At 46.7% G+C, this 27,990-nt stretch overlaps 1 protein-coding gene and 1 non-coding gene across 2 annotated transcripts; both read right to left on the bottom strand.

Moving 5' to 3' along the window:
- Window positions 1-5,293: 5,293 nt before the first annotated feature.
- Window positions 5,294-27,935, bottom strand: HSPA9 (heat shock protein family A (Hsp70) member 9). The gene is made up of 17 exons (XM_072872186.1): window positions 27,502-27,935; window positions 26,301-26,359; window positions 24,793-24,880; window positions 24,498-24,679; window positions 23,854-23,978; window positions 22,200-22,273; window positions 21,997-22,103; window positions 21,009-21,171; window positions 20,246-20,338; window positions 18,380-18,589; window positions 15,668-15,895; window positions 14,741-14,845; window positions 13,569-13,686; window positions 11,050-11,144; window positions 8,765-8,857; window positions 6,896-7,036; window positions 5,294-6,074 (listed from the first exon to the last, which is right to left on the bottom strand). The coding sequence occupies exons 1-17, from the start codon at window positions 27,586-27,588 to the stop codon at window positions 6,015-6,017; spliced, it is 2,028 nt and encodes a 675-aa protein (XP_072728287.1). The 5' UTR covers window positions 27,589-27,935; the 3' UTR covers window positions 5,294-6,014.
- Window positions 15,347-15,417, bottom strand: LOC140657178 (small nucleolar RNA SNORD63). The gene has a single exon (XR_012044236.1). It is a non-coding gene; the product is annotated as a small nucleolar RNA SNORD63 (small nucleolar RNA).
- Window positions 27,936-27,990: the final 55 nt, after the last annotated feature.

Here is a 27,990-nt window from a genome sequence, read left to right on the forward strand (position 1 = left end):
GCGGGCGCCCGCCCCGCCCGCGCGGGAGCGGGGCGCCACGCCATAGGCCGCCCGCCCGCGCGCCACCGCCCCCCGCCCGCGCCGCTATTGGCCGTTGCTCCGCGCGGGGCCCTACGGGGCGCGTAGTCCGCGGCCCGCCCCGGTCCGGCCGCGGCGCTCGGCGGGGCGGGGCGCAACGGCGGGTCTCGCGAGAGCTGCGCGGCCGACCCCGGGCGCGCTTAAAGGGCCCCCGCCGGGCGGCGGGCGAGAGCGGCGTGGCCGAGGGTAGGGTCCCTGCTGCGGCGCCCCCGGCCCGGCCCGGGCCGCCCGCCCGTTCCCGAGCCGGGCCGCCGCGCCCCGCCGCTCGTGCCAGCGCCCCGCCTGAGGCCTGCGCCATCCCGGGCCTGCCGTGCTGCTGCCACCTCGGGGCCTGCACCACCCCGGGGCCGCGCCACCTCAGGGCTGACCTGCCCGGGCCCTGCGGCTGGCGTCTGTCTCCCGCGGGGCCGTCCGCGTCACCCCCGGGGTGCTGTCACCCTCTGGGCCACCTCTGTCCCCCCGGGCCACGTGCCACCAGTTTTACACCCCACGCCACCCTCTGTGCCCCCTTCCCCAGCCCACCCGGACAGGGAGTGAGCGTATCCCCACTCCCGGGTCCCCTGGGCCAGACACCCCTCCCTCCCCAGCAGCGCCTGATGTTGCTGCTTTTGGGGGGCTGGGGCCAGCCCCTCACAGACGGGAGGTTTCTGTCCCTCCTGCTGTGCCCTGTCCCTGCGGCAGCCGCTGCCCCACCGCACGGCCAAAGCCCGCAGCCTGTGTTTCAGAAACGCCTGGTCCCTCCTGGCTTGCGGTCATCAACATTTGGAGGAAGCCAAGCGGGGCAGGAGGCACAGGGAAAGGAGATGGGAGGACATGGAAGTATTTTATGGAGCCACAGGTTTATCTTGCATTTCTCCTTTCCCTGGAAACATCATCTTTCCGCTGTTCTTAGCGGTGCGGGGGGTTGGGGCCGGAGGTGGCCGAGGGCAGGAGCAACACATGATGCCCGCAGAGGTCTCGGCCGAGCTCAGCCATGTGCTCAGGGCACTGCTTTGAAGGCACCAATTAAATGGTGAATGTCCAGAGAAGGGCAGCGAGACTGGCCAGAGGTTTAGGAGAGGCTGGGGAAACAGTGCCCAGAGAGCCTAGGGTGGAGGTGGCGGTGGCCAGCTGGGGGAATTGTGCCCCCGCAGCCCTGTCCTGCACAGGGAAGATAAGCACCAGGGTGCCTGGCGTCCCCGGGCAAGGGGTGAGGGCCTCCCTGCCCTACGGTACGGCTGCAGCCTGGCCTGCAGCCCTGCTTGGCTGGGGGCATCCTCCTGCAGAAACCCCCCTCTGGGTCCCAGATGAGAGGGGGCCTCACACCAGCCCATCCCCAGGACAGCAGTGGCTCAGCTCATGGAGCAGGGTTCCCTGTGTGTCCCCGCAGTGCCCATGGGCCGGAGCTTCTCCTATTAATGCATTATTTGAGGTGATTTGACCTGGCAGTCCCTGGCTCACAGAGAGCATATTGCAGTGACGAGCCAGCAAGCGAACCCTTGTGCCACTGCTCATGAGGACAGCAGGGCTGTGGGGAGCCGATCCACCTCTGCGTGCCTGAGCACATGTCCAAGAACCACATCTAAACATAACTGCAGCCTCAGTGCCTGGGTTTGCAAACCCACAACCTGCTTTTTTTGCCCTGAAGATGCCAGGCAGCGGGTTTGTTCCCGTGGGAGTGCCACAGCCCGGGGAGCACCTGCCAGCTCTGCCTCCGGGACAGCCTGGAATGGGACCGCCTGGAAATGTAGTGATGAAATGACACTGAAGCCATTTACTTGTTCCTTTTGTGGCAGGAGAGAGGCTGCTTCCCTGCTGCCCCCCCGGAGGTGATGCAGAGCAGGCACCAACAGCTGGATGCTGTGGGGTTTGTGGCCGTGGTGTCCCTCCAGCCCCAATCCACCTCCCTGGGACAGCCCAGCTCTGGCATTTGCCATCAGCCTGGTCACCACCCCCACCCTGCCCAGGGGCAGCGTGGCCTCTGTGCTGTGCCATGCCATGCCGCAGCTGGATCATGCTCCCAGGACAGCAAGCGCTGCCATAGCCTGAGCCCACTGCAGCCTCCTCTCCCTCCTGCGCTGCCTCTTGGCTCCCTGGCCCAGAGGTAAAGCACCACTGAAGCCCTGCAGGGAGCTGGGCACTGGGCACAGCTGGGCAGCAAGGTCTGGGTCTCAGCCTGGAGCTGGGTTTTTCTATCAACAGGGTCATACTGGGGAGACACTGAATTTCTGAACTACCTGGTTGGATTTAAAGTCCTGTTTCTCTTCTGGGGCTGAGCAAGTATCAATTTCAACCCTTGCAGGTATTTCTTCCACGTGCATCTGGTCCTGCACAGCCCTTTATAATCCTCCTCAAAACAGGAGGATTATACCTGGCTTTAGGAGATGATCTGCTGAGATGGAAGTTTCTGTGCCTGATATGACAGGGACGGCGTACACAGATGGACGGGTGGCCAACAACTTACTCTGTGCTTCCCTGGCAATCCTGCCCTTCCAATTCAATCCACGGACCCTACTCCAAGAAGTGCCTGCTGAGCATCCCAGTTACCACCTCCCAGCCCAATGCACCCACTTTGCCATTGCACTTTCTGCTCCAGCCTTCCCAATGCGACAGACGCTGCCATCAGTTCACCCCGCAGGTCTCCTGCCGGCTGGCTGACACAGATCCTGAGCAGTGCCTGTCTCCAACAGCCGGCGCAGCTCCACAGGAACAAGGGGGGAGCCGAGAGCAGCGATGGGCACAGAGCCACTGAATTAGAGAGAGATTTTTCAATATACTGCTGCACTATTTAGAGAGGCGTTTTAAAAAGGAGCTGTGCCTTCACAGCACGCTGACAGTCACTGTGTTGCAGAGAAGAGGGAGAGACTCCATCTCACTTTCCTCCTGCAATCCCCGAGGGAAGCCGAGCATCTCCTGCCTGTACAGGCAACCCAGCAGGTCCCTGTCCTCACAAGGCATGCTCCCCAAACACGGCATGCTGCAGCTATCCTGAGCCAGGGGAAAATGCTTTTAGAAGAAGCCACTGCAGGCAAGTGGAGATACCCTGCACCTAGTGGAAATCTCAGCCTTCTCTCCCCTATTAAAGTCAGGCAGGAGCTGTCAAGTATCCCAGTCCTGTTTGTGTTACTGAATGCTATTTTTTTAAGGCAGTCTGACTTGCAGAGCCCAAGGAGGCTGTGCCTTGCACTGACCTGCTCCCACCCGCAGAGGACACTGTGAAAGGATTCACGCAGGTGGAAACATGCAGCACAGATATCGCTCAGTCACCTTTTTTCCTCAAAGAACATGCAAAACTTTTCTTAATTACTCTCATATACAGACCAGTAATTTATTCCAGAGCTGCAGCACTGCTGGGGCTACAGGCTTCCTAAGATGAGTATCAGCCTACATGAAAAATGACAGCAGGCAATGAACCCCAAACACCCTTTCCACCCCGTGCTGACAGATAACTGCTGCCGTCCCGCCCCTGGGAAGGTAACTCCTCAGGACAGGAGTCACCCCTTTTCACGAAAGCTAACAGCCCAGTTGCTGCATCTAGCTGCAGGTTCAGGGAGGCAGGAGGAAAAGCTTCCACGGAGGATGGTTTTTAAGCTGTTTCACTTAAGGATGTTTCCTTTCAGCACCGTTAATACCTAACTTGCTTTGCCAGAGAATTCCTCCTTTTTCAGACTGTAGTTCTATATAAGGGATCACTTTTGACAGGAGGAGCAGCAGAGGGAAATTCAAGACAGGAGTCACCTGCAATCGAGTTTTGTGAAGGAGATAATTCTCAGAAAACGCACAGCCAAGTGCACTCTACCATCACCAAACCCACATACAGGACTGGAGCAGGGCTACACTGTGACAGAACAAAGCACACATAAGACAGTTTCACACATAAGACACCCACAGTTGCAGACCTAGATGGCACAAACAGCTCTTGGGAGCAGCAGTTGCTGTGAACATGCACATCCTTAGCCCCACGTGCCCTCAAAACTTCCAGGGAACCATGCTGGTCACATAATCTAAATACATGTCAGCCTGCCATTACCTGCCTGTGACAAATAAAAGCTCTGCCACTTAAAAAAACCCAACAAAACAGGACCTGGACCCATGCACAATGAATTTGTAACCACTTGGCCACTTGTGGAAGACCTATGTCCACACAACCAGCCAGATGAAAGCCCCACCGGCTGGCCTGCTGTACCATACTCCACTATCCTCCCCATAAACAGCCACAGCATAGTTAGTATCCCTAGAGCCCAAACTCCCTTGCTGAAAGCAAAGCACTGAATTTTCTGTTGGAACTCCTGAGTCCACCTGAAGTCAGGCAGCTTAATACTCCAAATTGCTGTTAAGATGCCCCCTGCACACCTGCCTCCCCCACCATGGCACACCAAGTATGCTGCAGGCTGGGCACATAACACATTGCCTCCTATCTCCTCCTACGGCTGCACCAGGTCCCTTCCTCGCCTCCTTTTATGCCCAGGCCAAAATGCTTCAAGCTCCCTCTCACTTTACAGTTGTATCACTCACTACTCTTTAAAGTTCCCCCGTCCACTTCAATGGGCTAGGCTGATTTACTCTAAAGTGGAAGCTGCTTCCAGTCTTTCTTGCTAGGACTGCTAGAGAGAGCTCAGTGTCTGAAGCAGTCTTGGTCCTTTCCAGTCCCCAACTTAAAGGAAAGTTCACAGGATGAAGACTTGTAGCCTTCCTTAATAGCTTCTCATAATTACGAGACTGCCTAGAGTGCCAGAAAAAAAAAATAATCCTTTCCTCCCTCCTAAATATCTGAGCTGTCCAGACAAGGCAGCTGTAAAGTTTGCTTTTTCTTTCCAGCTGACTACACACGCAGAGTAACAGAGAGGAAAAAGGAGAGACAGATAAATACATTGTGGCAAGGAGACTGCACCTCCTTGGAAGACCTGGCTGCTAGAAGCAGCAGTGGGCAACTGCTGCTCTGAGTCTACAGCCTGTTTCAGAAGGTTGAGCCCAAGCATGAAGTGCCTGAAGGTGAAGTCCCACTGCTACTGCAGATCACAGCAGGACACCAGGCATCTCCTGAGTGCAGCAGTGATACTCTCAGAAGGGATGGACCCTAATCTGACACCAGATACCTTATTTTTGCATGTGATTGGAGCACAAATTCCACAAAGCTGCTGCCACTACAGCTGGCTGACTGCTCCACCCCAGGAGCTCTCACAAGCAGTTAACATAATTGCGTTCTCCACCAAAGGCCAGGATACCAAGAACTCCATGTTGGACACGTTTCTGCTTTTATTTTAAAAAAATCCAGAATGGATACAGTAAGTTTTTTTATCAAGGGAATTGTTTTACCATAAGCAGAGAACAGATACAGGATGGAGCAGAAGGCTCAGACAAGCAAAGTGTTTAACTTCCACATAGCCTCTTTTGTAAGAAATAATGTTACAGCTAAATTTGAAGTAACCCCTCTCCTGGAGAACAAGGGTACTAACCTAGCTGCAGATCTGAATGTTCTCTAGCAATGTAACCAGCCTTCTCATTGCTGTTCACAGGTCTTATTACCTGCTCACAAGTACTCAGATCGACAAGGAGGGTCCATACAGGTGTTATTCTCCTCCCAGTTCCAGCAGGACTTCCATCTCCACCCTTCAATTTAGTGACATGGTTTCCAAACTTTGATATCAGATTTAGTACACCATTGTGTCAAGTATCAGAAATAAATGATCAGCGAGTCCCCAGGTGCCTCAGTTGAATACCACGGGGCCAAACACTTAGAACTTCATCTGGCACAAAATTAGCTTTCATCAAGTGACAATTTATCTAGCAGACACATCACTAAGTTTATACATTAAAGAATTTTATATATAGAATACTGCAAAAACACAGTAAGTCTGAATTCTGCCCTTTGCTGCTCAGGAAGGTCCCTTCTCTCCCAAGCGTCAAGAAAAATCGACCTCTTCTTCATACTCTAGTCAAGGCAAGACAGAGACTTCTTATTGCTTCTCTTCCTTCTGATCCCCCGGACTTCCAGAACCCTCTCGTTCGGAGGCCATCTGTGAAGGAGTTGGCTTATTAGTTGTAGTAACAACAAAATGCTTCTCCTAGACATTTTTTTCCTAGCTAGCTGCTTAGGTTAGTTCTAGACTGAAGAAACCCTTCCCTCAGTGAAAAGGGTAATTGTCCACTGGAGAATGGAAACAATCTTCATCTCTGCATGACTGCCACTAAGAGGGAGGAAATTATCTTCCCATTATTTACTCTTTCCCAGTGGATGTAACAAGCTTACATTGCAGCATGAACGTTTTCAGTTTGACATCAGAAAAGCAGCTTTCCACTGTAAGGAGAGCTTAGCACCACCAAGGTCACCTGGGCAGAGCGTGCCACTTCCATCCTGGGAGACTTCCCTGGACAGGTGAAATACATATCTGATAGGGCTCGAATGGGTGGGCCTTCCACTGGAAGGGAGATTGAGAAGAAAATCCTGATGGCCTTACTACTGTAATTTAAGGTAGACTAAACAGAAAACCTGTCATACAATCATCCTTAAAATAAGTCCAGATGTTACTTTACTTCTTTAGGCACTCTACACACCTAGGGGAAAGCCCTGCCCATGCTCTTCTTAATGCCCCTTATTAAGAGCTTCTAGCACTTTTTCATACAACACTGTACAAAAATGTAACGCACTGCCTGGGAGGCAGGCTACAAGATTTCAGGCCTTCAACTCTACCTGACTTTCTACAGCAAGTGTCACTCAGAAGGAGCTGCACTGAGACTCAGCCCTACCTCCAAACGCAGCTCTTACCTAAATGTTTGGTGTCCTGACTCACCCCTCCCCATCTGAGAGCTATAAAAATGGAAATGACTGTGAACCTACCTTCTTGTATGCCATTTCAAAGAGCTTCAGGGAAGCCTGCTGCAGGCTGCTTGCTGCCTGCCTGATGTTTTCTCCTGTTTCAGCATCTTTACGAGCCAGAAGTTCCCTCATTTTAGCAATTTCTTCCTTTAATTTGTTGCACTGCAAATAAGTCACAAACAAACATGATGAAACCCTGCACTTCATTCACTGAGAATCTCGTTCCTGTAATTTCACCCACCTATTGGCCATAGCAAAACTACCTTTTTTTGCCAGAAGCCATGAAGATAAGTCTCAAACTGAGCCATACAGTCTGCAGGGACTAGGACTGTGCTCCATTCCCAATGGGCACTTGTCCACTTCACAAAATGTGCCACAGTTGGCATTAATCGGTCCCCTTGTTTGCCATCTCAGTAGAGGCGCCAAGGACAGAAAACCCTGCAGAGACTGAACAGCCCGCCAAGGATGAGAGCTGCTCTCCCTGGCACACCTCACCAGTGAGTCAGTCACCCTGGGAGCCAGGGTAAAGGGAAAAGAAAGCTGGTTTTCATATTTATTTAAGGCATGTCAGAAAGCCAACGAGTAAGGCTGTTCACCACCCTGTTTAATCCCTTTGTTGCATGTGGGAGAAGGAACAGAGAGGCAAACCAAAGCAATATGGTCTCATCCCAGCCCCTGTAACCATCTGTCAAATGCTCCACACAGTCTGGCATTTCTCTGTCAGACTGGCATGCTGCTGGAGAGGCAGGCCCAGAGAATCAAGGTTACTGGGGGACAGCTGTGCCGGCAGCACTTGCTCAGCAGTGTTCACAGTCAAAACATGGACAGAGTTCTCATTCAGACCCACAGGAAGGGGAAGGCAATCAATGACTCCTGTGTCAGGCCACCACCTCCACCCAGACAGCACCAAGCTTCTTCCAAGCTCTGCTACCCACTCTCCCTTGCTATTCCCCAAAAGACATTACAGGGAACAACAGTCCTTGCAAGGAACAAGGATTTAGGTTCTGTGCTCCTGTGAGAGGTAACTCCAGTGATCGTAATACCAAACACAGAGTCAGCCAATATCCATCCTAGAGAGAGGAGCTGGGCTGAAAAACAGCATTTAAACTGATCAGAGGCTACTTATCAGTAAATTATAATCTTATTCCCTCAAATGCCTCAGAGCACCTAGGAGCCTTTTTATTCTGCTTCTGAGAGTTGGTAACTTGGAGACTGGGATTGTGCAATCTGTTTTAAACTTGGCTTTTGAAATTCATAATACAGAAATTAAACTGTCACTTAGAATGGTATGAAAAGCACTTTTGATACTAAATATCCACTTCACTCCAAAGACAGGAGAAAAATTGGAGTTAAGTGGATACAGTGATTTTCATTACCTCCAAGTTCTTGGGTGCTGTGTTTGTACTATCGAGCTGCCAGGACTGCACAGCAGCTTTGCCTTTGTCCCTCTGCTAATACACTGGTAGGCACTGTTCATAATATCTAGCTTTTGAGCAAAACTCTCCTCTCACACAGGCCACAGTACAGTTCTTATCAAATCACCACAAGGCCAAATCAAGGACGTAATTCATGCAGAAACCTTTCATTAACAGCTTCCCAGGCTCTTAGATCTTCAGTGACACTGAACTCGCACTTTGAAATAGGATATTTGCTATTATCCAAACCATGTTCTTCTAAGTATGTCCTTACATCCTCCCATCAGCCACACTCATCCCACTTGTCAAGTGCAAAAACCAGAAGAGTTGATGACTGTGCCATCTTTCCACAGCATGGAAATACACAGAGTCAGTGCCACTGGCCAGAGCCAGCTATGAGTTAAGTGAGAATCTGAGCAAAGATATAGTAAGGAATCTTACCTCCCTTACTGTTACGGGATCAGAAACTACTTACCTCATCTGCTGGCAGCTGATCCTTGAACTCCTCCATCTTAGACTCGGTATCATGGATGATGCCTTCGGCCATGTTTACAGCTTCCACACGTTCCTGGGTAAGAAAGCTCATAAGGGCTTACTGCATACATCACTGGCAATACAAGTTGTGTACGTATGAACTAGCAGCTGACACTTCTTCCCCCAACCTGCCAAATACCATTCTAGGTCCCACCCAGGGTCCTTCTTAATGGCAAGGTGGGAAGAAATGCAAGCAAACCATTTCTAGATGCATTCTGACACCAGAAAGCCCAGAAAGGTAGTCTATGCAAGGCGGTCCTCATGCTTTCAGACTCGGCAAATCCCACTTCCCTGGAAGTCGAGAGGCAAGTAATGCAGCACTACTGCTGGCACACTGGAAGAGCCAGCAACTGCAGAGACAGGACAGCTGTCCACTCTGCTCCTTAGGAAAGCAACAGAACTTTCGGAAAATATTCTTAAGCTTCTTCAGCAACAAGGGCACCAGAGACAACTAAAATGCTGGGTTATTTTACTCATGCCCCCTTATTACAAATGCTTGTAGCATCTCAACAGTGGAAAAACCCCACTGTGCTAAGTAAGAAATACCAGTTCCTAACATTACTGTTGTAAAGACAACCAACAGGGGACCAAGTAGCCTGTAAGTACAGAGGAGTGGTAGTCCTGCTGAGACATAATTCAGTCCCAGTGTCAACATGAACTATTTCACCAGCAATGGTCTCTGGGACACCCAGCTCTCTCCGTCTGGAAGAACAGTCTACCTAAACAAGGGTGTGATAATATTCTCAGGAGGCTAACCACTTACAGTGAAAAGCTGATGGAAAATAATTTCGTTTCTACACTATGTCTTCACTCTTTGTGGGATGTCAAAGTCCCACAGGACTTGGCAGGATGCCAAGTCCAGCAGAGTGATAACTCTGTTTATGCATTCATGATGCTTCCATGGTGGTAAAACCATGATCAGAAAGGTGTAACGAGGGAATTTTGACAATTATGGTTATGCAGGTCAAGTAAAGAGACAGAGAAGTATTAGTTAAGAAAGCAACCTAATCACCTTCGTCTGATAGGTCACTGGACAGAGATGAGTGCCACTTCAGGACTACAACAGGGAAGAACTTATTCAGTGATTTAAGATACAAAGTCAAAAGTAAGGCAACAGGAAAAAGTTTTCAGTGCAGCCTCTTCAAGTACTAGGCCGCCACCTACATTTCATGGCAATGATGCAGTTATTCAAACAGTGGGACTGTCAGACTGTCAGGACTAAAGGCATTCTCTCCTTTAGTCCTCCTCTGATCCATTCACTACTGAGGGTGAGATTTACAGCGCTGCCTGAACACCTGAGACAGGTTTCTACAGAGTAGGAGAACACCAAGCAGATAAACTCAGTGTGCTAGTTTCAGCAATCGCTAACTATATGCTGGTACGGTATCCCAGAGTAGGCCTTCACTGTGTCTGCTTAAAAATCAATCCTCTATATTTAGTAGCATAATTCATTAGTACTACACTCATTAAACCAATTAGTTCCAACCATTAATCCTACGAATATCACAGATTCAGTCACTCAACCATGGCAAGTGTCAGTCTTTTCTTGACAGTGAGGCTTTCAAACATCTCCTGATGGCTTCATCTGCACTGAGGGCAAATACTGCGCTCAGACGAATAGAGCATTCAAGATGCCAGTGAGATTTTAAGCACTATGGAAAGCAACTTCCCACTTACGAAGGAAGAGGCTGAGGTGCAGCTTTGCTTGGCAGGTTCTATAATTTAAGCTTTAAAATAAACTCAGGGAAAGTAGCTTAAGCATCCCTGTACTGCTTCCATTTAAATGGAACATCACTGTGAAAACCCAGCTGTAGTAGGCCAGCTTTAAATAAACAGCCAAGATAACAGGCAGGTGGACAGTAAAGAGCATTGATGACAAAAAGCATAACTAGAGGTGAAAAGCTGTTTACTCATGAGTAATAGGCAGGTGACTTTGCTTACTGCTGCCTCCATTTCCCACTAATTCCTCAGGGAGGAATTAAAATTCTAGTCACACAGGGCAAGTTACCCAACCCAAACCCAAACGCACACATGTTCTTGCAACTTTGGAATGTAAACTGAATATAAGGAAGCAAACAGATATTCGGTTAACTGCACAAGCAAGCAGCTCAAGACTATGCAGATGAAAACCTACAGATCCTTCAAGGTGGGCACAGTTAATAGCACAGAACGGCAATAACTGGCAGGTACACTACTAGCTGGAAGATACCATAACTATCACTTTACCTTTCTTCGCCTGTCTTCCTCTGCATATTTCTCTGCATTCTTCACCATGTTCTCAATTTCATCTTTGCTAAGGCCACCAGAAGACTGGATAACAACTGCATTAGAGAAGAAGCATTAATAAAGAATGTGCTCTCATCTTTGAGGAGATTATTATTTCCCAAACCCTCTCAATGGCAGCGGCCTTGCTCAGGGACTCTGCACCTGTGAAGATCGCACGGACAGTACAAAGACAGCCACTCTTTGAAGAGGCAGTGATGCTGCTGGCAAGATAAAAGCCTGACATCTTAGATCTATGAACTCCCCAGCTCTGCAAGTTACTTTGACCATTCTTTAGTTACTTGTCCTGGAAAGTGAATGTGCACACAAAGACTGCAAACCGAAGAGGCATTCTAGCAGGTTAAAATCACAAAACTGAACCCCCCCCCCCAAAAAAAAACAAACACCACTCCCAAAACCAAAACAACCCCCACCCCCCCAAAAAAAGGAAAAAACCAACATCCAAACAGGAAGTCATTTTACCAGGGCACAGAGATTCCTTTCACTGTTGGAAAGCAGCCCAGGCTGGTAGCAGGGTAGGACAACACTCCCCACCCAGCTCCTCACGCTGCCCTTAATAAGTGAACACCGCATGATTCTATGGGCAGGCTCTTAAAGGTCCCCCCTTTTTTTTTCTCCATTAGTGCCAAAAAGTAGTAGTCTAGACTAAAGCTAATTTCTACAGTAAAGCATAATTTCATTGAGAAAGAGAGGACCAACACCCTGGATATCACAAAGTCCATAAAAGGGTATACTAAGATCTTCATTAGAAATAATGAACTATGTTTCCTACATAGTATTTGTTAATGATGCAAAACCCTGAACAAAAGAGACACACATGTCCTTTGGATGCAGACGTGGGATAGGCAGTTCAGCTTTATAATTAGGACCACATCTGCATACAGACAGGCATCTAAAAAATTCTGGTTGCCTATTATCAGGAGATGGCTATTGAGAGGCAGAAGGCTGCCATGCACTGAAAGTCTACAAGGAAACCGAAGTAACAACCAGTGTGTCTTTGGTAACAAATTTCTGCCAAAAGCCAAACAGCATGATTAAGAAGAGCATATACCTTCAAGCTGCCAATACAGAGTTAATATTTTTCTTAACTGGAGCATACATTTGATTGCTCAAGTGGTTGCCTCCAAGAAACAACTGAAGGGCAGTATAGAGGCTTCCCAGTTAGAGGCACAAAAGAGATCTATTTTGTATCAGGGGAATCTACAAGTGCTTCAAATTAATTTTCTGAGCCCACAACAGAACTTTAGAAAATGTCAACCATGTCATTAATTACCCCAGAACACCAGGCCTACCATTTCATTGCACTACAGAGCAAAATATACTGACAGCTTGAAGTCCCCAAGCCTCCTGCCATTTAAAGACGTTTCCAGCCTAAATGGATGAAAATGAACAAGGTGGTTACACAAAATACCTGCTGCTTCAAAATACTTGAATTTCGAGACCTTTGTAACGGAGTAATTAGAAATAAACACGGTCTCGGCACAGGGCTGATCTGTTCAACTGTACTTGACATGCCCTGGATTCAACAGAGATCTTCCTAATTAAATTTCTCCCTTAAAAGCTGGCACCTTCACGCAGGCAGTCTCAAACAGACAGCAATCTCTTCATGAGTTAGCAGAGGGCACTCCCAAAGGAACAGCATGCCCAGGAACAGAGCTCAAGAACAACTCGTACAAGGTACTGGATTGCCAAACCCTGATTTCTGTCCTTTCAGGGTAACATAGGGCAGAACGTCACTGCTCCGAGCTCCTCAGCGACACAGGATACCCCTGTAAGCAGCATGGCCACTGCTCCAAACACACCTGTGAGTCCTCAGGCAACCTGTATGCCCAGCACCAGTCTGGGGACTAAGGCACAGCTGATACATACAGGAAACCCCAGGAAACAGTTGCACTCTGATGAAACATTGCTATAGCAATCACAGCAGACTGCAAGACTAAGAAAGGACTATCATACAGTGCAAAATGACTTGGAATGTGGTAAAACCCTGCCAGTGAGGACTTCGTTGACCTTGGTACAGGCAGATGCTTCATCTCTGCTTGATGTGCAAGGAGAGAGCACCTATTGGTGGCAATCTCTGTCAGCAGGTTAATAGAGAGGGCAACAGAGTGTTATGTGTTTACAGAGGCTTTAGTTCCTTAAAATGAAACTACAGGTCAGTGGTCACTTCTTCCTTTCCCTATTTCATTCTGCAGTAACCCTTTGCCCTCCCTTCCAGAGGGGGCACTTAGACTAAGATGACTTCAACTGCGTCTATGCTGCACTGGCTGATTAATTAAGTAACTCTTAATCAAGTAACATGCATCATAGTCCCCACCCCTGGACTGTGGGATGCTCATCAAGGCAGCACTCCATTACCTTTGGAGTCACCTAGTGTTACCTTCAGTGCCCAGCATGCTATGGCACCTTCACAGCTCCACACATTTCCTCCTCATCCCTGGGGAGCATCCCAGAGCACTTACTTTGCTGTTCGCGTCCAGTGCCTTTATCCTTGGCTGACACGTGAACGATACCGTTAGCATCAATGTCAAAAGTGACCTCAATCTGGGGTACTCCACGCGGTGCTGGAGGAATCCCAACCTGAGAACGAAAAGCACTTAGCCATTAGCTCCCACACAGACATGAGTTCAGGGTACGAGGCTCCAGTGTTGGGCACATTATCTTGGTCATCTATCAGTTGAATCAACTATTAACTAACCCTCAGAGCTGAGCCCTGTAAATGCCTGTTGGCATCATGTGGTGAATTAGGAACATCTAGATTTAACAGGATAGAGATTTCTACCCAGAAGAATTGCACAGAAACCACAAGAGGTATCCCCCAAGTTTGGTTTGGAGGTGGCACAGGGTCTGCTTTATTGCTAACCAAGCCACTCTTCCCCTCCAGGACATGGCAGGATGCACTCTTTCCTCAGTTCTGGACACGACTGGACTTCACTGACTACCTCTGAGGCTACCATATTAAGAGAGTGACAGGCTATACAGCTTCCTGCAAAAGGATGGCTCTTCCTAGCAACAGCAAGTTTGGGCAGTTGTAACAGTGCCAAACTTTGTCAACACTGACCAAACCTATTCTGTGTAGGGAGCTGGTTAGTCAGCCACACGCTGCACACATGAACCCCTGGAGCACATCTGCTCTCCAGTAAGCAGGGCAGTTCCACAGGCTTTCACAGAATAGCAGTATTGGGCTAGAAATGGGTTACCCTAGGGACTGCAGGGTAACGTGGAGCCTGCTCCAAGTCATGTCTTTGCAACACCAGAGGAAAGGCCCACATTCAGGTCACCTGCTGCACAGGCCTGGTACTATAAAGCTCTTTTTGCTCTTTGCGTCCAGAAGTGGAGAGGGCCCTTCTAGGTGATCAAGCCCTAAAGCTACCGTAGCCCCTGTGCCATGTAAGACTGCTTAGAAACTTTGAGCTCCATCTTAAACACTAGTTGCTCCCCTGCCACTAAAAGGCTGTCCCAGGATCAGGCTGTGCCTTTAGAGACTCCTTTTTTACAACAAATAGGGTCAGATGTCTTCTGTAAGATGACTCCCCTCCAACACTGTCTTCAGGGGTCAAGTGAAATGGAGGACGCTTTGAACTTCTCAAAGAAGGTTAAGTCTAAGGTCATGAATACTGAGTAGCCAACATACCAATGTGAACTGGCCAAGAAGTTTGTTGTCACTAGCCATCTCTCTCTCCCCCTGGCATACTTTAATCTCCACTTGAGTCTGCCCATCAGCAGCTGTAGAGAACACCTGTGGAAAAGGAGCAGAAAGTTACTGGATAGCTAGTAAATTGCAACACCTTAATGGATGCAGTTACAAGCTGACTAAACAGCAGGGAAAGGAATAGAGAAGCTACTCTGAAGAGATAAAAAAATCATTAAATGCTTGTCACTCCCCTGCTCCTCTTACAAAACACCGAGGCAACAGAGACTAGCAACAGCCAAGCTCACTGGCATCTCGTCCTATATGCACTTGAACACATGAAAACTGGCAATGCCATGCCAGCAGCAGGCTCCAGTGGCAACCAGCTGCATTACCAGAACATTTCCTCCCGAAGCAGCAGGGCTCCTGCCCCAACCCCACGACCCAGAGAGAACACGTGTTATCAGTAAGAGTGCACACTAGCAGACCCAGACAAGGCAAAGTGAAAGAAAGGACTACACCCAAGTCTACTAGGGCCTCACAACACAGGAAAAAAAAAAAATCCCTTCTGAGGTATGCCACCCAAGAAAGGTGGTCTCAAATGGGTGTGGTGCTCAGTTACAGAAGGTCTCCACACAATTCTTCTTCAGAATGATGTGTTGACAGTTACATCATGGCACACACGCTGCAATCATGACCAGGCCACAAACATCCTGGAGTATCTTGGCACACATTAACTCAACTTACCTCCCCTCTTGGGCACACTAATAATCAACAGAGATAGTCTGTGGCTGACATTAAATCTGATTTCTACATGGCTTCTCTTTGCTAGATGAGGAGACAAGACTAACTACTGGGATGCTTTGGGTAGCCTTCAGTGGGTGTTTGAGACCACTACAAAAGACCCACCCATCTGGAGTCAATTTGTACCTGGCTCTTCTTAGTTGGTATGGTAGTATTCCTGTTGATGAGCTTTGTGAAGACACCTCCCAGTGTCTCAATCCCCAAGGAGAGGGGAGTTACATCCAGCAGCAGCACATCAGTAACATCACCAGCTAACACACCACCTTGAATAGCTGCACCAATAGCAACGGCTTCGTCAGGATTAACTGCTTTGCTAGGAGCACGGCCAAACAAATCCTGTACAGTCTGCTGCACCTGAATGGAGACAAAGCACAGCTCATATGCAGAGTGAACCATTACCGCCCAGTGCTGTGGCCATAAGAACACGCCAGCCATGGCTAAAGGTTTGTATCTTTATGCTTCTGCTACCACATAACCCTGTGGTATGATAGAAATATTAAGTGTCAGGTTTGTGACCGCTCCCTAACTCCCCATCTTCCACGCACCCTGTTAAATGCACTCATTTCAGTCTAGACAACCCTTTCTCTGGAGACTTTCTTGCAACCAAGTTTGCCAGCTGCAAGTCAACCTACATCGGGTCCTTTCACGTAGCCCAGCCATATTCAGAAGGGATCACTCCATGCTTATCAAGCAGAAGTCAAAGACTGCTCCCCAGGAATTTGTACAAGCCAGTGCTGGGCAGAACACAACTGTCAAGGACCATACAGCTGTGGAGGCAGAGTGCAGGGAAGGTAAAAAAAAAATCAGAAGGACAGTCTAGTCATCTTGTTTGTGTGTAATAAGGGGGGGGAGGGGGAGGAGACGGAAGGAAATTGTATGAAGGACAATATTTTCAAACTCTTTATTTAATGGGCTGTTTCACCAGAGAGTAGATTTGCTATGTCAGCAGACAGTCTGAGCTACATTATTAGCTTTTCACTGCTCTGCCCTTTCGGAAGAACGTGCTCATGATTACAACAGATTTATTGTTGAAGTATCCAGAAAGGAATGCAACAAGGTGTCTGCACCAGAGCACAGCTCCGTAATCCACTCCTCCACCTTACAAGAGAAGGGTGTGGGATTTTGTTCCCACTCACAGCTTCCCTCCTCCCCAACTACACCCAACAGGTACACATCGGCACAGGTGAGCACGATGTGCCTGGAAAACTGCTGTAAGCAAATGTCCAACTCCTCTGCACATAAGCCAAGAGACAACTGCTGGGAGTGTTCATTACAGAGAAAGACACTTTATGTATGAGCATGTAATTAAGTACAAGTCTTTCCCTCTGGAGGCATATTTTACAGTACAAAAGAAACATTACTTCTAACCACCCACTGTACGTTTCCTGGAGCACTGGCCACGTGAACGCTCCAAAGAAGGCACGATTTCACCTTCCTGGCAGGGTGAAATGAACACAACAACGTACATGAGAGAAGGCTCTGTGCTGTGTGTAACATGCAGGCACTGATCTCTGAGCCAGGGCTGTAACTACAGGCACTCAGGAAAGCATTATGTAAGCTCAAAGCCACAGATGCTGGGGGTTATAAATAGGGCATAAAAAAGTAAAAATAATAATAAAAAAATAAAATCAATATTTAAGTACTGTCTCCCATCCCCAAAGCATACATGATGTTTCAGGAAGGGCTTCCTCACTTCTAGAATTGTTTTTCATCCCTTTATACGTAGCTAACCACACCATTTTTCTTTTATCCAGCTGGAACAGCAGGGACTTTGGGAAAGTATAGCACAGTTACTCCACTTGAGCTTTGGCCAGAACAGCAGCTTCTGTTTACCTTGTTGCTCTGGTTCCCCTGCCTGGGTGACCTTCTGCACACACTAATATCACCTCCCACCACCAGGCTTATTTGACACTTAGAAAAAACCCCAAATCAATCCCAAGCAGGACCATGTACACACCTACTACCCTAGAAGGGACCTGCGAATCCCAAATCTTAACAGCAAACAAATAGTCCAAGCCTGACTGATCCCTATGGAATGAATAAGACTTTGATGATCTCTGTAGAAAAGGACAAGCTGTACCCTCGAAGAGAACAGTGTACATACATATTCAGCTCTGACTTCAGGGGAGCTAAGCAGCAGTTTGCATTGCTACGAACAAGAATGGCAAATCACCAGCAGACAGCGCATTATCTGCAAGACTGTGCATGTCAGCAGAGCAAGCTTTTAAGTTACCTGTTGGTGCTTATCACCACAGAATGCAAGGCCCAGGTATTAGGTAACGAGTGTTTGGAACAACCAGTTAAATAAGCTTGACAACACCCAGCGTCACACAGGTAGCTGAATACATGCAACCAGTAGGTAACAGAGCCGTTCTGCTTGTGCAGTTTCTTCACAGCTAGCTATAACTGCTCTACACAAGGGAAGAAATCCACTGGAAGGTAGCAATTACTGATAGGTTAGTCATCGAAGTGTACCTGTCACACACTGAAATTCATAACAAGAGAAAACTCCCTGTGTATCTGAACGATGCTGTTCATGTTCGGTCTGCATCAGAAAGTCAAGTTGAATTTTCAACTCCTGATATCTCCTGTTTGTCTTTGTAAAGGACAACTCAGCTACAGCCCCCAGATCCAAGCTGAGCTAATTAAACAGGATAAGAGAGCTCCTTGCCACTGTTCTCATGTGACTACTTAACATGTCTGCTCTGCTCCTGGGAGCCTTCAGCTGCTGGAGCTTTGAAGTTACCAGACTCCCAACTTTTCCGTTACAGATCACCCTTAACAGTAAGCACCAGCTAGCTGTGCCAGCTTTGCCTGCAACAGAGACATATCTCATACCTTTGGCATTCTGGTCATGCCACCGACGAGGATGACTTCACCAATGTCACTCTTGCTGACTTCAGCATCCTGCATGGCTTTCTGGCATGGCGCTACTGTCCTTTTGATCAGATCAGCTACAATGCCCTCAAACTGTGAGCGACTCAGCTTCATGTTCAAGTGCTTTGGTCCAGAGGCATCCATAGTAAGGTAGGGCAAGTTAATATCAGTCTGCAGCACAGAAACAGATACAGAGTGAAAAAGCAGGAATGGAAAATAAGGCAGCTCCATGCAGGTTTCAGATCAAGTTACAGGTTCTGTTCTGCCTGTACTGAAACTTTTATATGCCTGTTCACTCTGCAGCCCAGTCTAAGTGGCAGCAGGCATACTTTTATGTTTGAGATTTCAGACAAGAGAGGAAAATTATTTTGTTACACACCTCATGGTTAGAACTGTTAAGTTCCAATTTTAACATTGTGTTATTTTGAGGTCTTTTATTGTTAAGAAAAACAATTTAATTTCTATCACAGCCAGGAGGTAAGAGCTGAAACATTAGAAGTGACAACCTTAATCGTCTTCCTTTAGCACAACACAGAAGAAAGCCCATCTTCAGAGTTCCGAAAGATTTTGCCAAATAACTCATGACTGTTTTCTAAATGCAAACAACTCGTGTCTGACATATAGTCCGTTGCCATTTAACACAAAGCTCACCAGTGCCAGAGATATAATCCCCATTTTTCATGGCTCTTTGTGAATGATCTTACAAATTCACATGCTGGATTTTTAAAGCAAATCTTATACTGAAACCATCTTGTTCAAGTGCTGAGTCATGCTGACATCAAAAGATACTACAAATCACAGCAATTAAAAACATTAATGCTGTAACCTCTAGAGATTAAGTTTACACAACAAGAACTAAACCCACGTTACTGACTAGAGGTGTGCATTCACTTTATAAATAGCATGGTCAAAAATATTAGGGGAAAAATAGGGCTGAAAGCAACTTGTTTCCCCTTCACTGCTAAAGAGTTAAGGAATTTAGTTTTTCGTGGTATGAACAGACTGTATTTGCCAACTCTCGAGCTAGTAAAACAGAGCCTGCTATGTCTCTGGCAGAACTATGCATCCATTGTGACTGGCCTAAACTCCTTGCTATGAGCTCCCCGCTGGCCAATAAAAAGACCACCATAAAAAAAGTTTATTCAGAACCTAGAAATTGGCAGAGTCCCCATTTCAATTACTATATAATTGATGTTAATTTCACTTAGGCAAGACCATTACACCCCCAACTTGCTGCTTCTCCAGCTCCTTATCCAGTAGTGAATAAAGGACATGCTTGAATGCACTAATATACAAAGCATATGGAAAAAATAAAAGGGGGTATATGTTGCCCATTGTCTAGACAACCCTTCTGCAGGCAAATAAGTAAAGATTCTTTATAGAAATTATTTCTTGTTATTAGACAAATTAGCTGTTTCAGTGGAATGAGTAGCACCAAGGTTTTGGAACTGCTTGCACAAAGCGACAAATGCTTCCAGTAACCCAGCAGTACTAGCTGCGGCTAAATTCCTTGATGCCCATCATACTTCTGAAACACCTAATAAATTGGGAAGAAGGTCACATTCCCTGCAAGATGAGAAAACATGGTGCCAGAAGAAAGGCAAAAGCCAGCACCCACTAACATTCTCAGCTTCCAACAACTAATTGTGCTCCTAAACAGTCTACCCTGCTAAAGGAGTGTTAAAGTGATGTCATTTGGTTACACAGAAGCTTGTTCTGCCACCACAAGAAAAAAGGAGCAATTTCATAGAGCTTTGTGAACAAAAATAATGCAAAACTCAGTGTATCAAAACGTTTTACTGGACTGCTTTGAACCCAGCCACCTACCTGCACAGATGACGAAAGCTCACACTTTGCCTTCTCTGATGCTTCTCTCACCCTCTGAAGGGCCATGTTGTCTTTAGTCAGGTCAACACCCATCTAAGTAACAAACAATATGGGTTAACAGACTCTCAGCTTTTGCATAGGAGTCACGGAGGGCTTTTCTTTGTTGCAGTTCACCTTCCTATCACTCTTGACTGTAAAGATGTTCGTAGAAATACAGCCCGATATGTGCACTTCTGCTGATCTCTCTCACTTCTAGCAAACATATTTAGCATTTCAAAAACATTTGCTAGCCCTCTCTGCCCTGGAAGTGATTATACAGTAAGTTACAGATTAAAGCTTGGAAAAGCTGCTGCATCACAGAATATAAAGGCAAGACTGAATTAGCAAAGGAGTTGGAATTACATTCCAGTTTCCTACAGCCAACCCTGTATTGTATGCATCTTTGCTGACATATTCAAATGGACCACAGATTTTTATTATTAAAAGTAAGCAGACTATGTATAGGATAGTTGTGCTACACTAGAGGAAAAAAGGCAGAAGTCCCGCTATTTTGTCTTCCAGGAGAGGAATATTCCACCTCAAGAAAACAAGTGTAAGAACTGGAAGCCAGGCTAACAGGTGTCTTTAACACTCCTAAATTTCAACTGTGCTATAGATTACAAACCAAGTCATAATAATTTAAGGAAATTCCCATCCTTCCATAGAAGTCAAGCAAGGCTGAAAAACAGCTAACACAAGACTGAATTCTGATGAGATACCTTACCTCTCTCTTGAACTCTTTAACAATGTACTGTAGCAAAGCCTGGTCAAAATCTTCTCCACCTAAGAAAGTGTCACCATTCGTGGACTTCACCTCAAAGACTCCCTTCTGGATTTCCAAAATGGAAATATCGAAAGTGCCACCACCCAAATCATAGACTGCAATACTACAAGAACAGATGCAGAAAAACATTACTTTCTAGGCAAAGTTGTGTGGCTCAAAAATCATTCTCCTCAGCAGATGAGGTGCGCAGAACTCATGTTGCTGCCCACAAAGTTAAAAGCCTTCTCTAAAGACAGCAGCAAACAAATTACACACAGTATGTATTCCTTGAGCGCTCCGAGTCCATCTGGAAGTCTTCTCTGAAAGATGTGCTGCACAATGCTTAACCTTGCCTATTATTTCAAAGAGGGCAGTTCCTTCTTCTTCAAATAAATACACGTGCACATTCAACGACAAGGGCAGGGACACCAGAACCATTATGAAACATGTCTTTCAAAATGTGAGGTTTTCACAGCCCTATAAGCTACATCAGATTTACAAAATCTGTAGCAAACCCCCTGCATTTACATAACCACCCTTGACAGTGACAGAAGGCTGAATGCAGTCAGGGAAGAAGATGGAAGCTGTGGGTATCAGGCACCAAACCTCAGTGTACCTCTTGTGCTACACTTCAGCACCAATGGTGACAGCCTCTCACCCAGCTGTCCTTAGCCACACCTATCGCTGCTACCAGTAAGTAAGATAATTATCAAAGCTGAGTGTCAATTTAATTAAGTTGTAGCTGCAAGTTATGATCTCACTTTCTTTAACAAGTATGGTTGGCATAGAACAGAGATGACATTACATAGCACTGACTCAAGGCTGAGAGTCTACTTCGGCAGAATTCCAATCAATTATTTTAAAAAAACAGAAAGCGGAAGATGCATTTACAAAGCAAATTACAGCATGATTATTTAAGAGAGGGTAGGTGTTATGAACAGGCACTTACACTTTGTCTTCAGACTTGTCCAGACCATAGGCAAGTGCAGCTGCTGTTGGTTCATTAATCACCCTCAAAACATTCAAGCCAGCAATCTGCCCAGCATCTTTCGTAGCCTGAGGGGAAAAAAAAAAAAAAGAGGAATAGTGCTGACTACTGAGAGAAACTAAACACAATTTATAAGCCCAAAAATCTTACAGCTTGGTGATTACCTGTCTCTGAGAATCATTGAAGTAAGCAGGGACTGTGATCACAGCATTCTTTGCTGAATGTCCCAGGTAATTTTCTGGAGGAAAAAGCAGACAAAACAGAAAGTTATCCTTATAAGATAAGAATATCACCAAGTTATTATTATGCAGTTTGAAATAATTTTCCTGAACTAAAGACAGAAGACAGGCTTGCTGCTCAAGAACCTGCTGCTTTCTGGGAAGATGCAGAGGAAGCTGTGCAGAAATCAAGTCTTTCCATATAACATGGAATAGCTTGTAGGCTTCTGACAGAAGAGCAAGCACCTCCATAATTTAGTAACTGGATGCCACTAGTGAGTGTGAATTCACCTGAGAGCTTAACTTTTCTTCTTAGTGTGCGAGACTGAAGTTGTTTTCCATTTCTTTGGAGTGTTCAACATGTGATGTACTTAAAACTTACTCATTTTTGTCCTGTTTCCAGAATCTGCTGTATGAAACATTTATATAGTACAAATAATGTAGATATACCACCTTTACAAGCATTTGAGACAGCAAGTCAGGAAAAATATGTATTATAACCTAATTTAAGGTCACAAACTTCTCTCTCTCTCTCAAAAAAAAGAGAAGGATCTAAACAAACACAGATTCAGACCTGCTAAAAAATAAGAATGTGCATGATGCAGTGAGAATGCACAGACAGGATTTATGCCTATGCGTTAGCCCTGCACAGATGTCACACACTGCATTATTCTGTGTTGCTTGCAAAGCCAGATCATTCCATAGTTGAATTCATGTAGCATCCAGGGCAAAAACCAACAGACCTACAGGAAGCAGACCCTTGCTTAAGGCAGAGGAACACCATCCTCAGAGTAAGTCAGATTCATCACATCTAGATGCTCACATACCACGTACTCATATTTTACTCCTTGGTGGAGCTTTAACAAGTGTCCAGGACCTAACATTGAAAAAAAAAAATTAACAACCTTTAGTCCTGCCCTCCAAACACTTATCACTGGATGCATAACATTTACCAAATGAGGCTGCGGAAGGCAGCTACTGACTATTATCTCTATATATTATACTCAGTTTCCCCAGAAACCACATTAGGAATTGAAAAGGAGAAGAAAAAAAATTATCCAGGCCAATGGATATTTTCTCTTAGTGAAGATTTAAAGTCACCACTGGAGAAGAAGCTATTCATTCAGCCCAAAAATTGCATCCCTTGAACGCTCCCTTTCTTGCTACGTATCTAGCAGCTGAATAACAACAAAGCCACTCAAAACCCTGGCTTCCACAGCCGGTGCTCAGCTGCAGCCTGGGAGGCACAAGGACTGCAGCTTACAAGGAAAAGGAGCTCCCTCTTCTGAGTAAGCGTGCATTCAATTCAATTAAAATTGAGTATCAACTCAATCAGTATTCAATTTTTATAAGAGTATGTTTTAAGTAACACACTAAGATCTTGCCAAAGATCCGAGATGCAGGTGGGTACTGATCTTCCTTGAGGCTTCGTAACAGCCCATCACTGCACCCTTCCACGATCTGCCCCACACACGGCCCTGCTATACAAGGATTCCTGTACCAGAAAAGTACCTTTGTGGCTGCTGCACTTCCATTTACCATGACCCAGCACCAAGGTCACGCTTGTGCACACAGATAGCAAAGACCAAACTGTACCAACCTGCAGTCTCCTTCATCTTCATTAGTACAAAGGCACCGATCTGGCTTGGAGAATAGAGTTTCCCATGAGCCTCTACCCAGGCGTCACCATTGGAGGCACGGACAATTTTAAATGGAACGTTCTTACTAAGAAAGAGAAGAATTCCACAGTCAACTTCTGTATCAGCATATAGCACAAACCCCCTACAATTAGTATCAGCAGACAAACATGTACAACTTCTAGACAAATACTGAACTTGCCAACAGCAGCCTCAGATCCAGGCAGTCCCAGAAGTACCAATACACTACTACTGTTTTTAATCAGCTACATCATTTAACCACAAGCCTTAGGTATGATCATACACCTTTGATTGTAAACGCCTTAAAGAATGAGAAAAGTTTTCATTGGTAGATGCTGACCATTCCGCACAGCATCAGCAAGGCTTTTTTCTTCTTCTCTGAAAACCTTAAGATGATCAGCAACTAACGTAGCAAAATACAGCTTGGCCCTCAGAATATAAGCAATCAAACTTTGAGACACCAGAGCGTAACTACCTCACCCAAAAGAGGGTTATATTTTAAAACATAACATGTCATGTTATCTTATGCAGCATTGTATTTTATGCATTCCTGCTCGTAGTGAAATTGCTCTCCATCCCCACTTACATATCCTTCTTCACTTCAGAGTCATCAAAGCGCCGCCCAATGAGACGCTTGGTAGCGTAGAAGGTGTTATGTGGGTTAGTTACTGCCTGCCGCTTTGCTGGCATTCCAACCAAGCGTTCGCCGTCGGCCGTAAATGCAACAACCGAAGGTGTTGTCCTGGCACCTTCGGAGTTTTCCAGCACCTATGTAAAAAACATAACAGGATGCCCTCAAAAAACACTGCCTCTGAGAACACCGATTTGGACATTCAACTTCTAATGATGTTACTGCAAGCTGGTATTAATTTTTTACTTACTTTTGCTTGCTTTCCTTCCATAACTGCCACGCAGGAGTTTGTTGTACCCAAATCAATTCCAATAACGGCACCTTTAATTGCTTCTGAGCTGTAAAGCATATTATTGGAAAGACAAAATTACTACTAAAGGAAAATAACTAGATAGCAAAAAAACTTTCAATCCCAAAGACAGGACAAAGTAATTTTTCACTAGATGTTGAAGCAAATACACACTGTATTCTGTCCTAAGGTGTTCTCTGACTCTTACACAAGAATTTAACCTTGTGCCTCTATTTTCAATCAGAACCCTTATAGGTAAATCCTCACCTGTTTAAATAAACATACAAAATATTATTCTTCACCAGAATAATCTTTACTACCTATATTCGCAACATCCCTTAAGATTTTGACATATAACAAAGTAGTAACTAATTCTGTCCCTACACAGACAGGACTTGTTTTGGGTTACTTCTGATATTCAAACTTGTTTGAAAACATCCACCTGGAGTCAAAATGCTAAAAATAAATTGTACTGGTTTATTTATAATTGCTTAGCACAAAGAGAAGACGACAAAAAGACAACAAATTACTCAACCCATGCAAGGTTCTCTGAGCCAAAGCCAATGATAACCATCTTTTTGATCCTGAGGAGCAACAAATTAATTTAATTCTGAAAAATGGGAGTGCTTCTTACACAAGACAAATTTGAACCTCCTCCTCCTTTCTAGGAAGAGCGTATTACCCCTTTCAAGGCTAGAGAGAACTCCTGAATCATAGTTTTACCTTATAAACGCAAAGCCACGTTCTGGGATGGAGAAAGCATACTGAAGGCAGAACAAGACCGTGTTTATTACCAGGGTATCACCTCCTCACTCCCCAAGATGCTAAGTCACTCTAACTCCAGTTCAAATAACATAAAGCAGTGATCTTGGAAAAGTGCAACTGCTCAGTTTCTCTGTACTAACCAGAACTGAGTGGTTTTCCTAACACAAACGGATTTCCCGTTCTGTGTCCTGAATCAGCATCAGCCACAAAACATCTGACTAAGTTACACAACTAACTGCTATTCTTCTCCCATTATCTTGCAACAAGAAAAACAAGTGATTAACATGTATGAGCTGTTTAAAATAAACTTTATCTATACTGAAATGGAGTCACACATTATTCTTGTTTCACACCAGTGCAAAACAATTTGTTCCATCAATGTTTGAGGTATTCTGTTTGTTTGCTTTTTGTTTTGGGTTTTTTGTTTGTTTGGGTTTTTTTAATCAAACAAATCTCAACAATCCACATTTTGTGGATGCTGCTGGTGGTGGGAGAAGGGGGAAGAACAATTCTTAAAGTTCCCCTGGAAAAAAACAAGAGATAAAGAAACAGCCTTAGAGAAGTTATATGCATAGGTTCTAGTTTTGTCTCACTCATTTTGCTCTGTTACTCCATCTCTGACTCCAATAATCAGTTCTAGTATCGGGAGGAAAGTAAATATAAATATCAAACAGACAAACATGAAAAAAGAAGGAAATACTTACGCATATTTTCTGCTGGATGCTGCTCTGAGAACATTTTGACTGAGGCCGTTCCAGAATGTCTATAAAATAAAGACATTCTAATGAAAATTTAGTTTTAAACATTAACTGATCTTCAAGCCAAGACTTTCAAAAGGTAGACAACTTCTGAAGCAACACAGTCCTACTACAATGTTTTATTTTGAAAAACTTAAGTGCAAACTAAGGAAGAATTTGAGAAAGACTCAGCCAGTCATAAAAAAAACCCAGTTACTGCACTTATTCATCTGGCATAACCTGATTTGTGCTACCAGAACCGAGCTATTTCCCTCATGCAAAACAGTCTACGAATCTGCTACCAGGCAAAAGACATTTCACTAAGTTAACTCTGAACCTTCAGCTTCCAACGAACATCAGCAGATAAACATTAACGCCATTCCTCAAAGCTTTATGCGTGGTCAGCAACAAACGACCTACTACATCCCTTGAAAAATCTGCAGTCGAGATTCTGCAGCAACTCGTAAAAGTTTTTGCAGCGGCCATAACTTCGCACGTGCAAACGAATATCTCTGAGAACTCTGAAAGCATTATCCTTTTTACTCTTTTGAGAATGAGTTTTTAACAAAACATCTTACTACAAACGGGACCACACCAAGACGTGAATGCTAATTCGTCTTGCTAATTCGTCAAGAGGCTGGGCCTAGCCGCAATCCACGAGCGGATAAGGGCACAAGGGCCTGGTCAGAGCAGGCCAGCACCGCGTCTAGAACAGAGCCCTGCTCTGCGCGGGAGACAGCGAGGAGCCCGCCCAGCACAGACAGCCGCAGGACTGGGTGTCCGCGCCTGTTCACTAATTGCCTTCAGGTGCCTTTCCCAGCTTGATCTCCGCTGCCATTTTCACACGGGGGTGAGGAACTGAGCAGCCTTACTACAAACTTCCTTGAGAACAGGCCCAGGCTGATGGAACACGCTCCCGCTGCGCCATCCCCTCCTCACCCACCGGCTGCCGCTACGCCCCTCGCCGCGGTTAACAGTTTTCTTCATAAAACCTACTCGGTACTCGAGACAGACCGACGGGCCAGCGGCGCGGAGCGCGGCCCGGGCCCGTCCCCGCCGGGGCCGGGACTCGCACACTGACAGCGGGACCACCCCCCCGGCCCCCCCGCCGTCCCCCCAGACCCCTCCCCGGCCTCCCAGCGCCGCCGACCCCCCCCCCCCCGCGCACCTGCGCCAGGCCGGGGGGCGCGGGGGCGGGGGCGCCGCGCGGCAGGAGCAGAGGGAGGCGCGCGGCGGCGCGGCTGGCGCTGAGCATGGCGGGGCGGCGGCGGACCGGGCCGGCGAGCGGACGAGGGTGCGCGCGGTGCCGCGGCTCTTCTGGAAACCTCCACCCACGTGGGCCGCGGGGGGTGAGATTGCGCCGCAGGACCCCGGGTGCGGGCTGCCCCAATGACCGCCTGATCCTTCCGCTCGCTTTCGGCGCTCCGCTCGGACACCAACGCCCGGGGCACGGCTGCGCGCTGCCTTCCTGAGACCGTGAGAGAGGCCGCTACCTCGGCCGGCGCGGACCGGGGCGAGACACGGGCGCCGAAGGGGCCCACTGCGCACGGGCACGGCCAGGGACAGCCCGGGTCCTGCGGGCGGCCGCGCACTCAAGGTCGGACAGGATAAAACGCAGGGCGATTGCAGCGGCCTTGCGTCAGGGCGGGCGGCGCGC

Source organism: Ciconia boyciana, chromosome 9 (genome assembly GCF_034638445.1).
Source record: "Ciconia boyciana chromosome 9, ASM3463844v1, whole genome shotgun sequence".
NCBI classification, from domain to species: domain Eukaryota; kingdom Metazoa; phylum Chordata; class Aves; order Ciconiiformes; family Ciconiidae; genus Ciconia; species Ciconia boyciana.

Bases quoted from the DNA above. Each gene is read 5' to 3' on its own strand.
- HSPA9 (XM_072872186.1), bottom strand. From the start codon at position 27,588: ATGCTCAGCGCCAGCCGCGCCGCCGCGCGCCTCCCTCTGCTCCTGCCG. The intron at 22,274-23,853 runs GTTGGTACAGTT...TTTTTCCTCCAG, and splicing joins GAAGATGAAGGAGACTGCAG to AAAATTACCTGGGACATTCA. The intron at 14,846-15,667 runs GTACAAATTGAC...CCTTTTCCACAG, and splicing joins TACCAACTAAGAAGAGCCAG to GTGTTCTCTACAGCTGCTGA.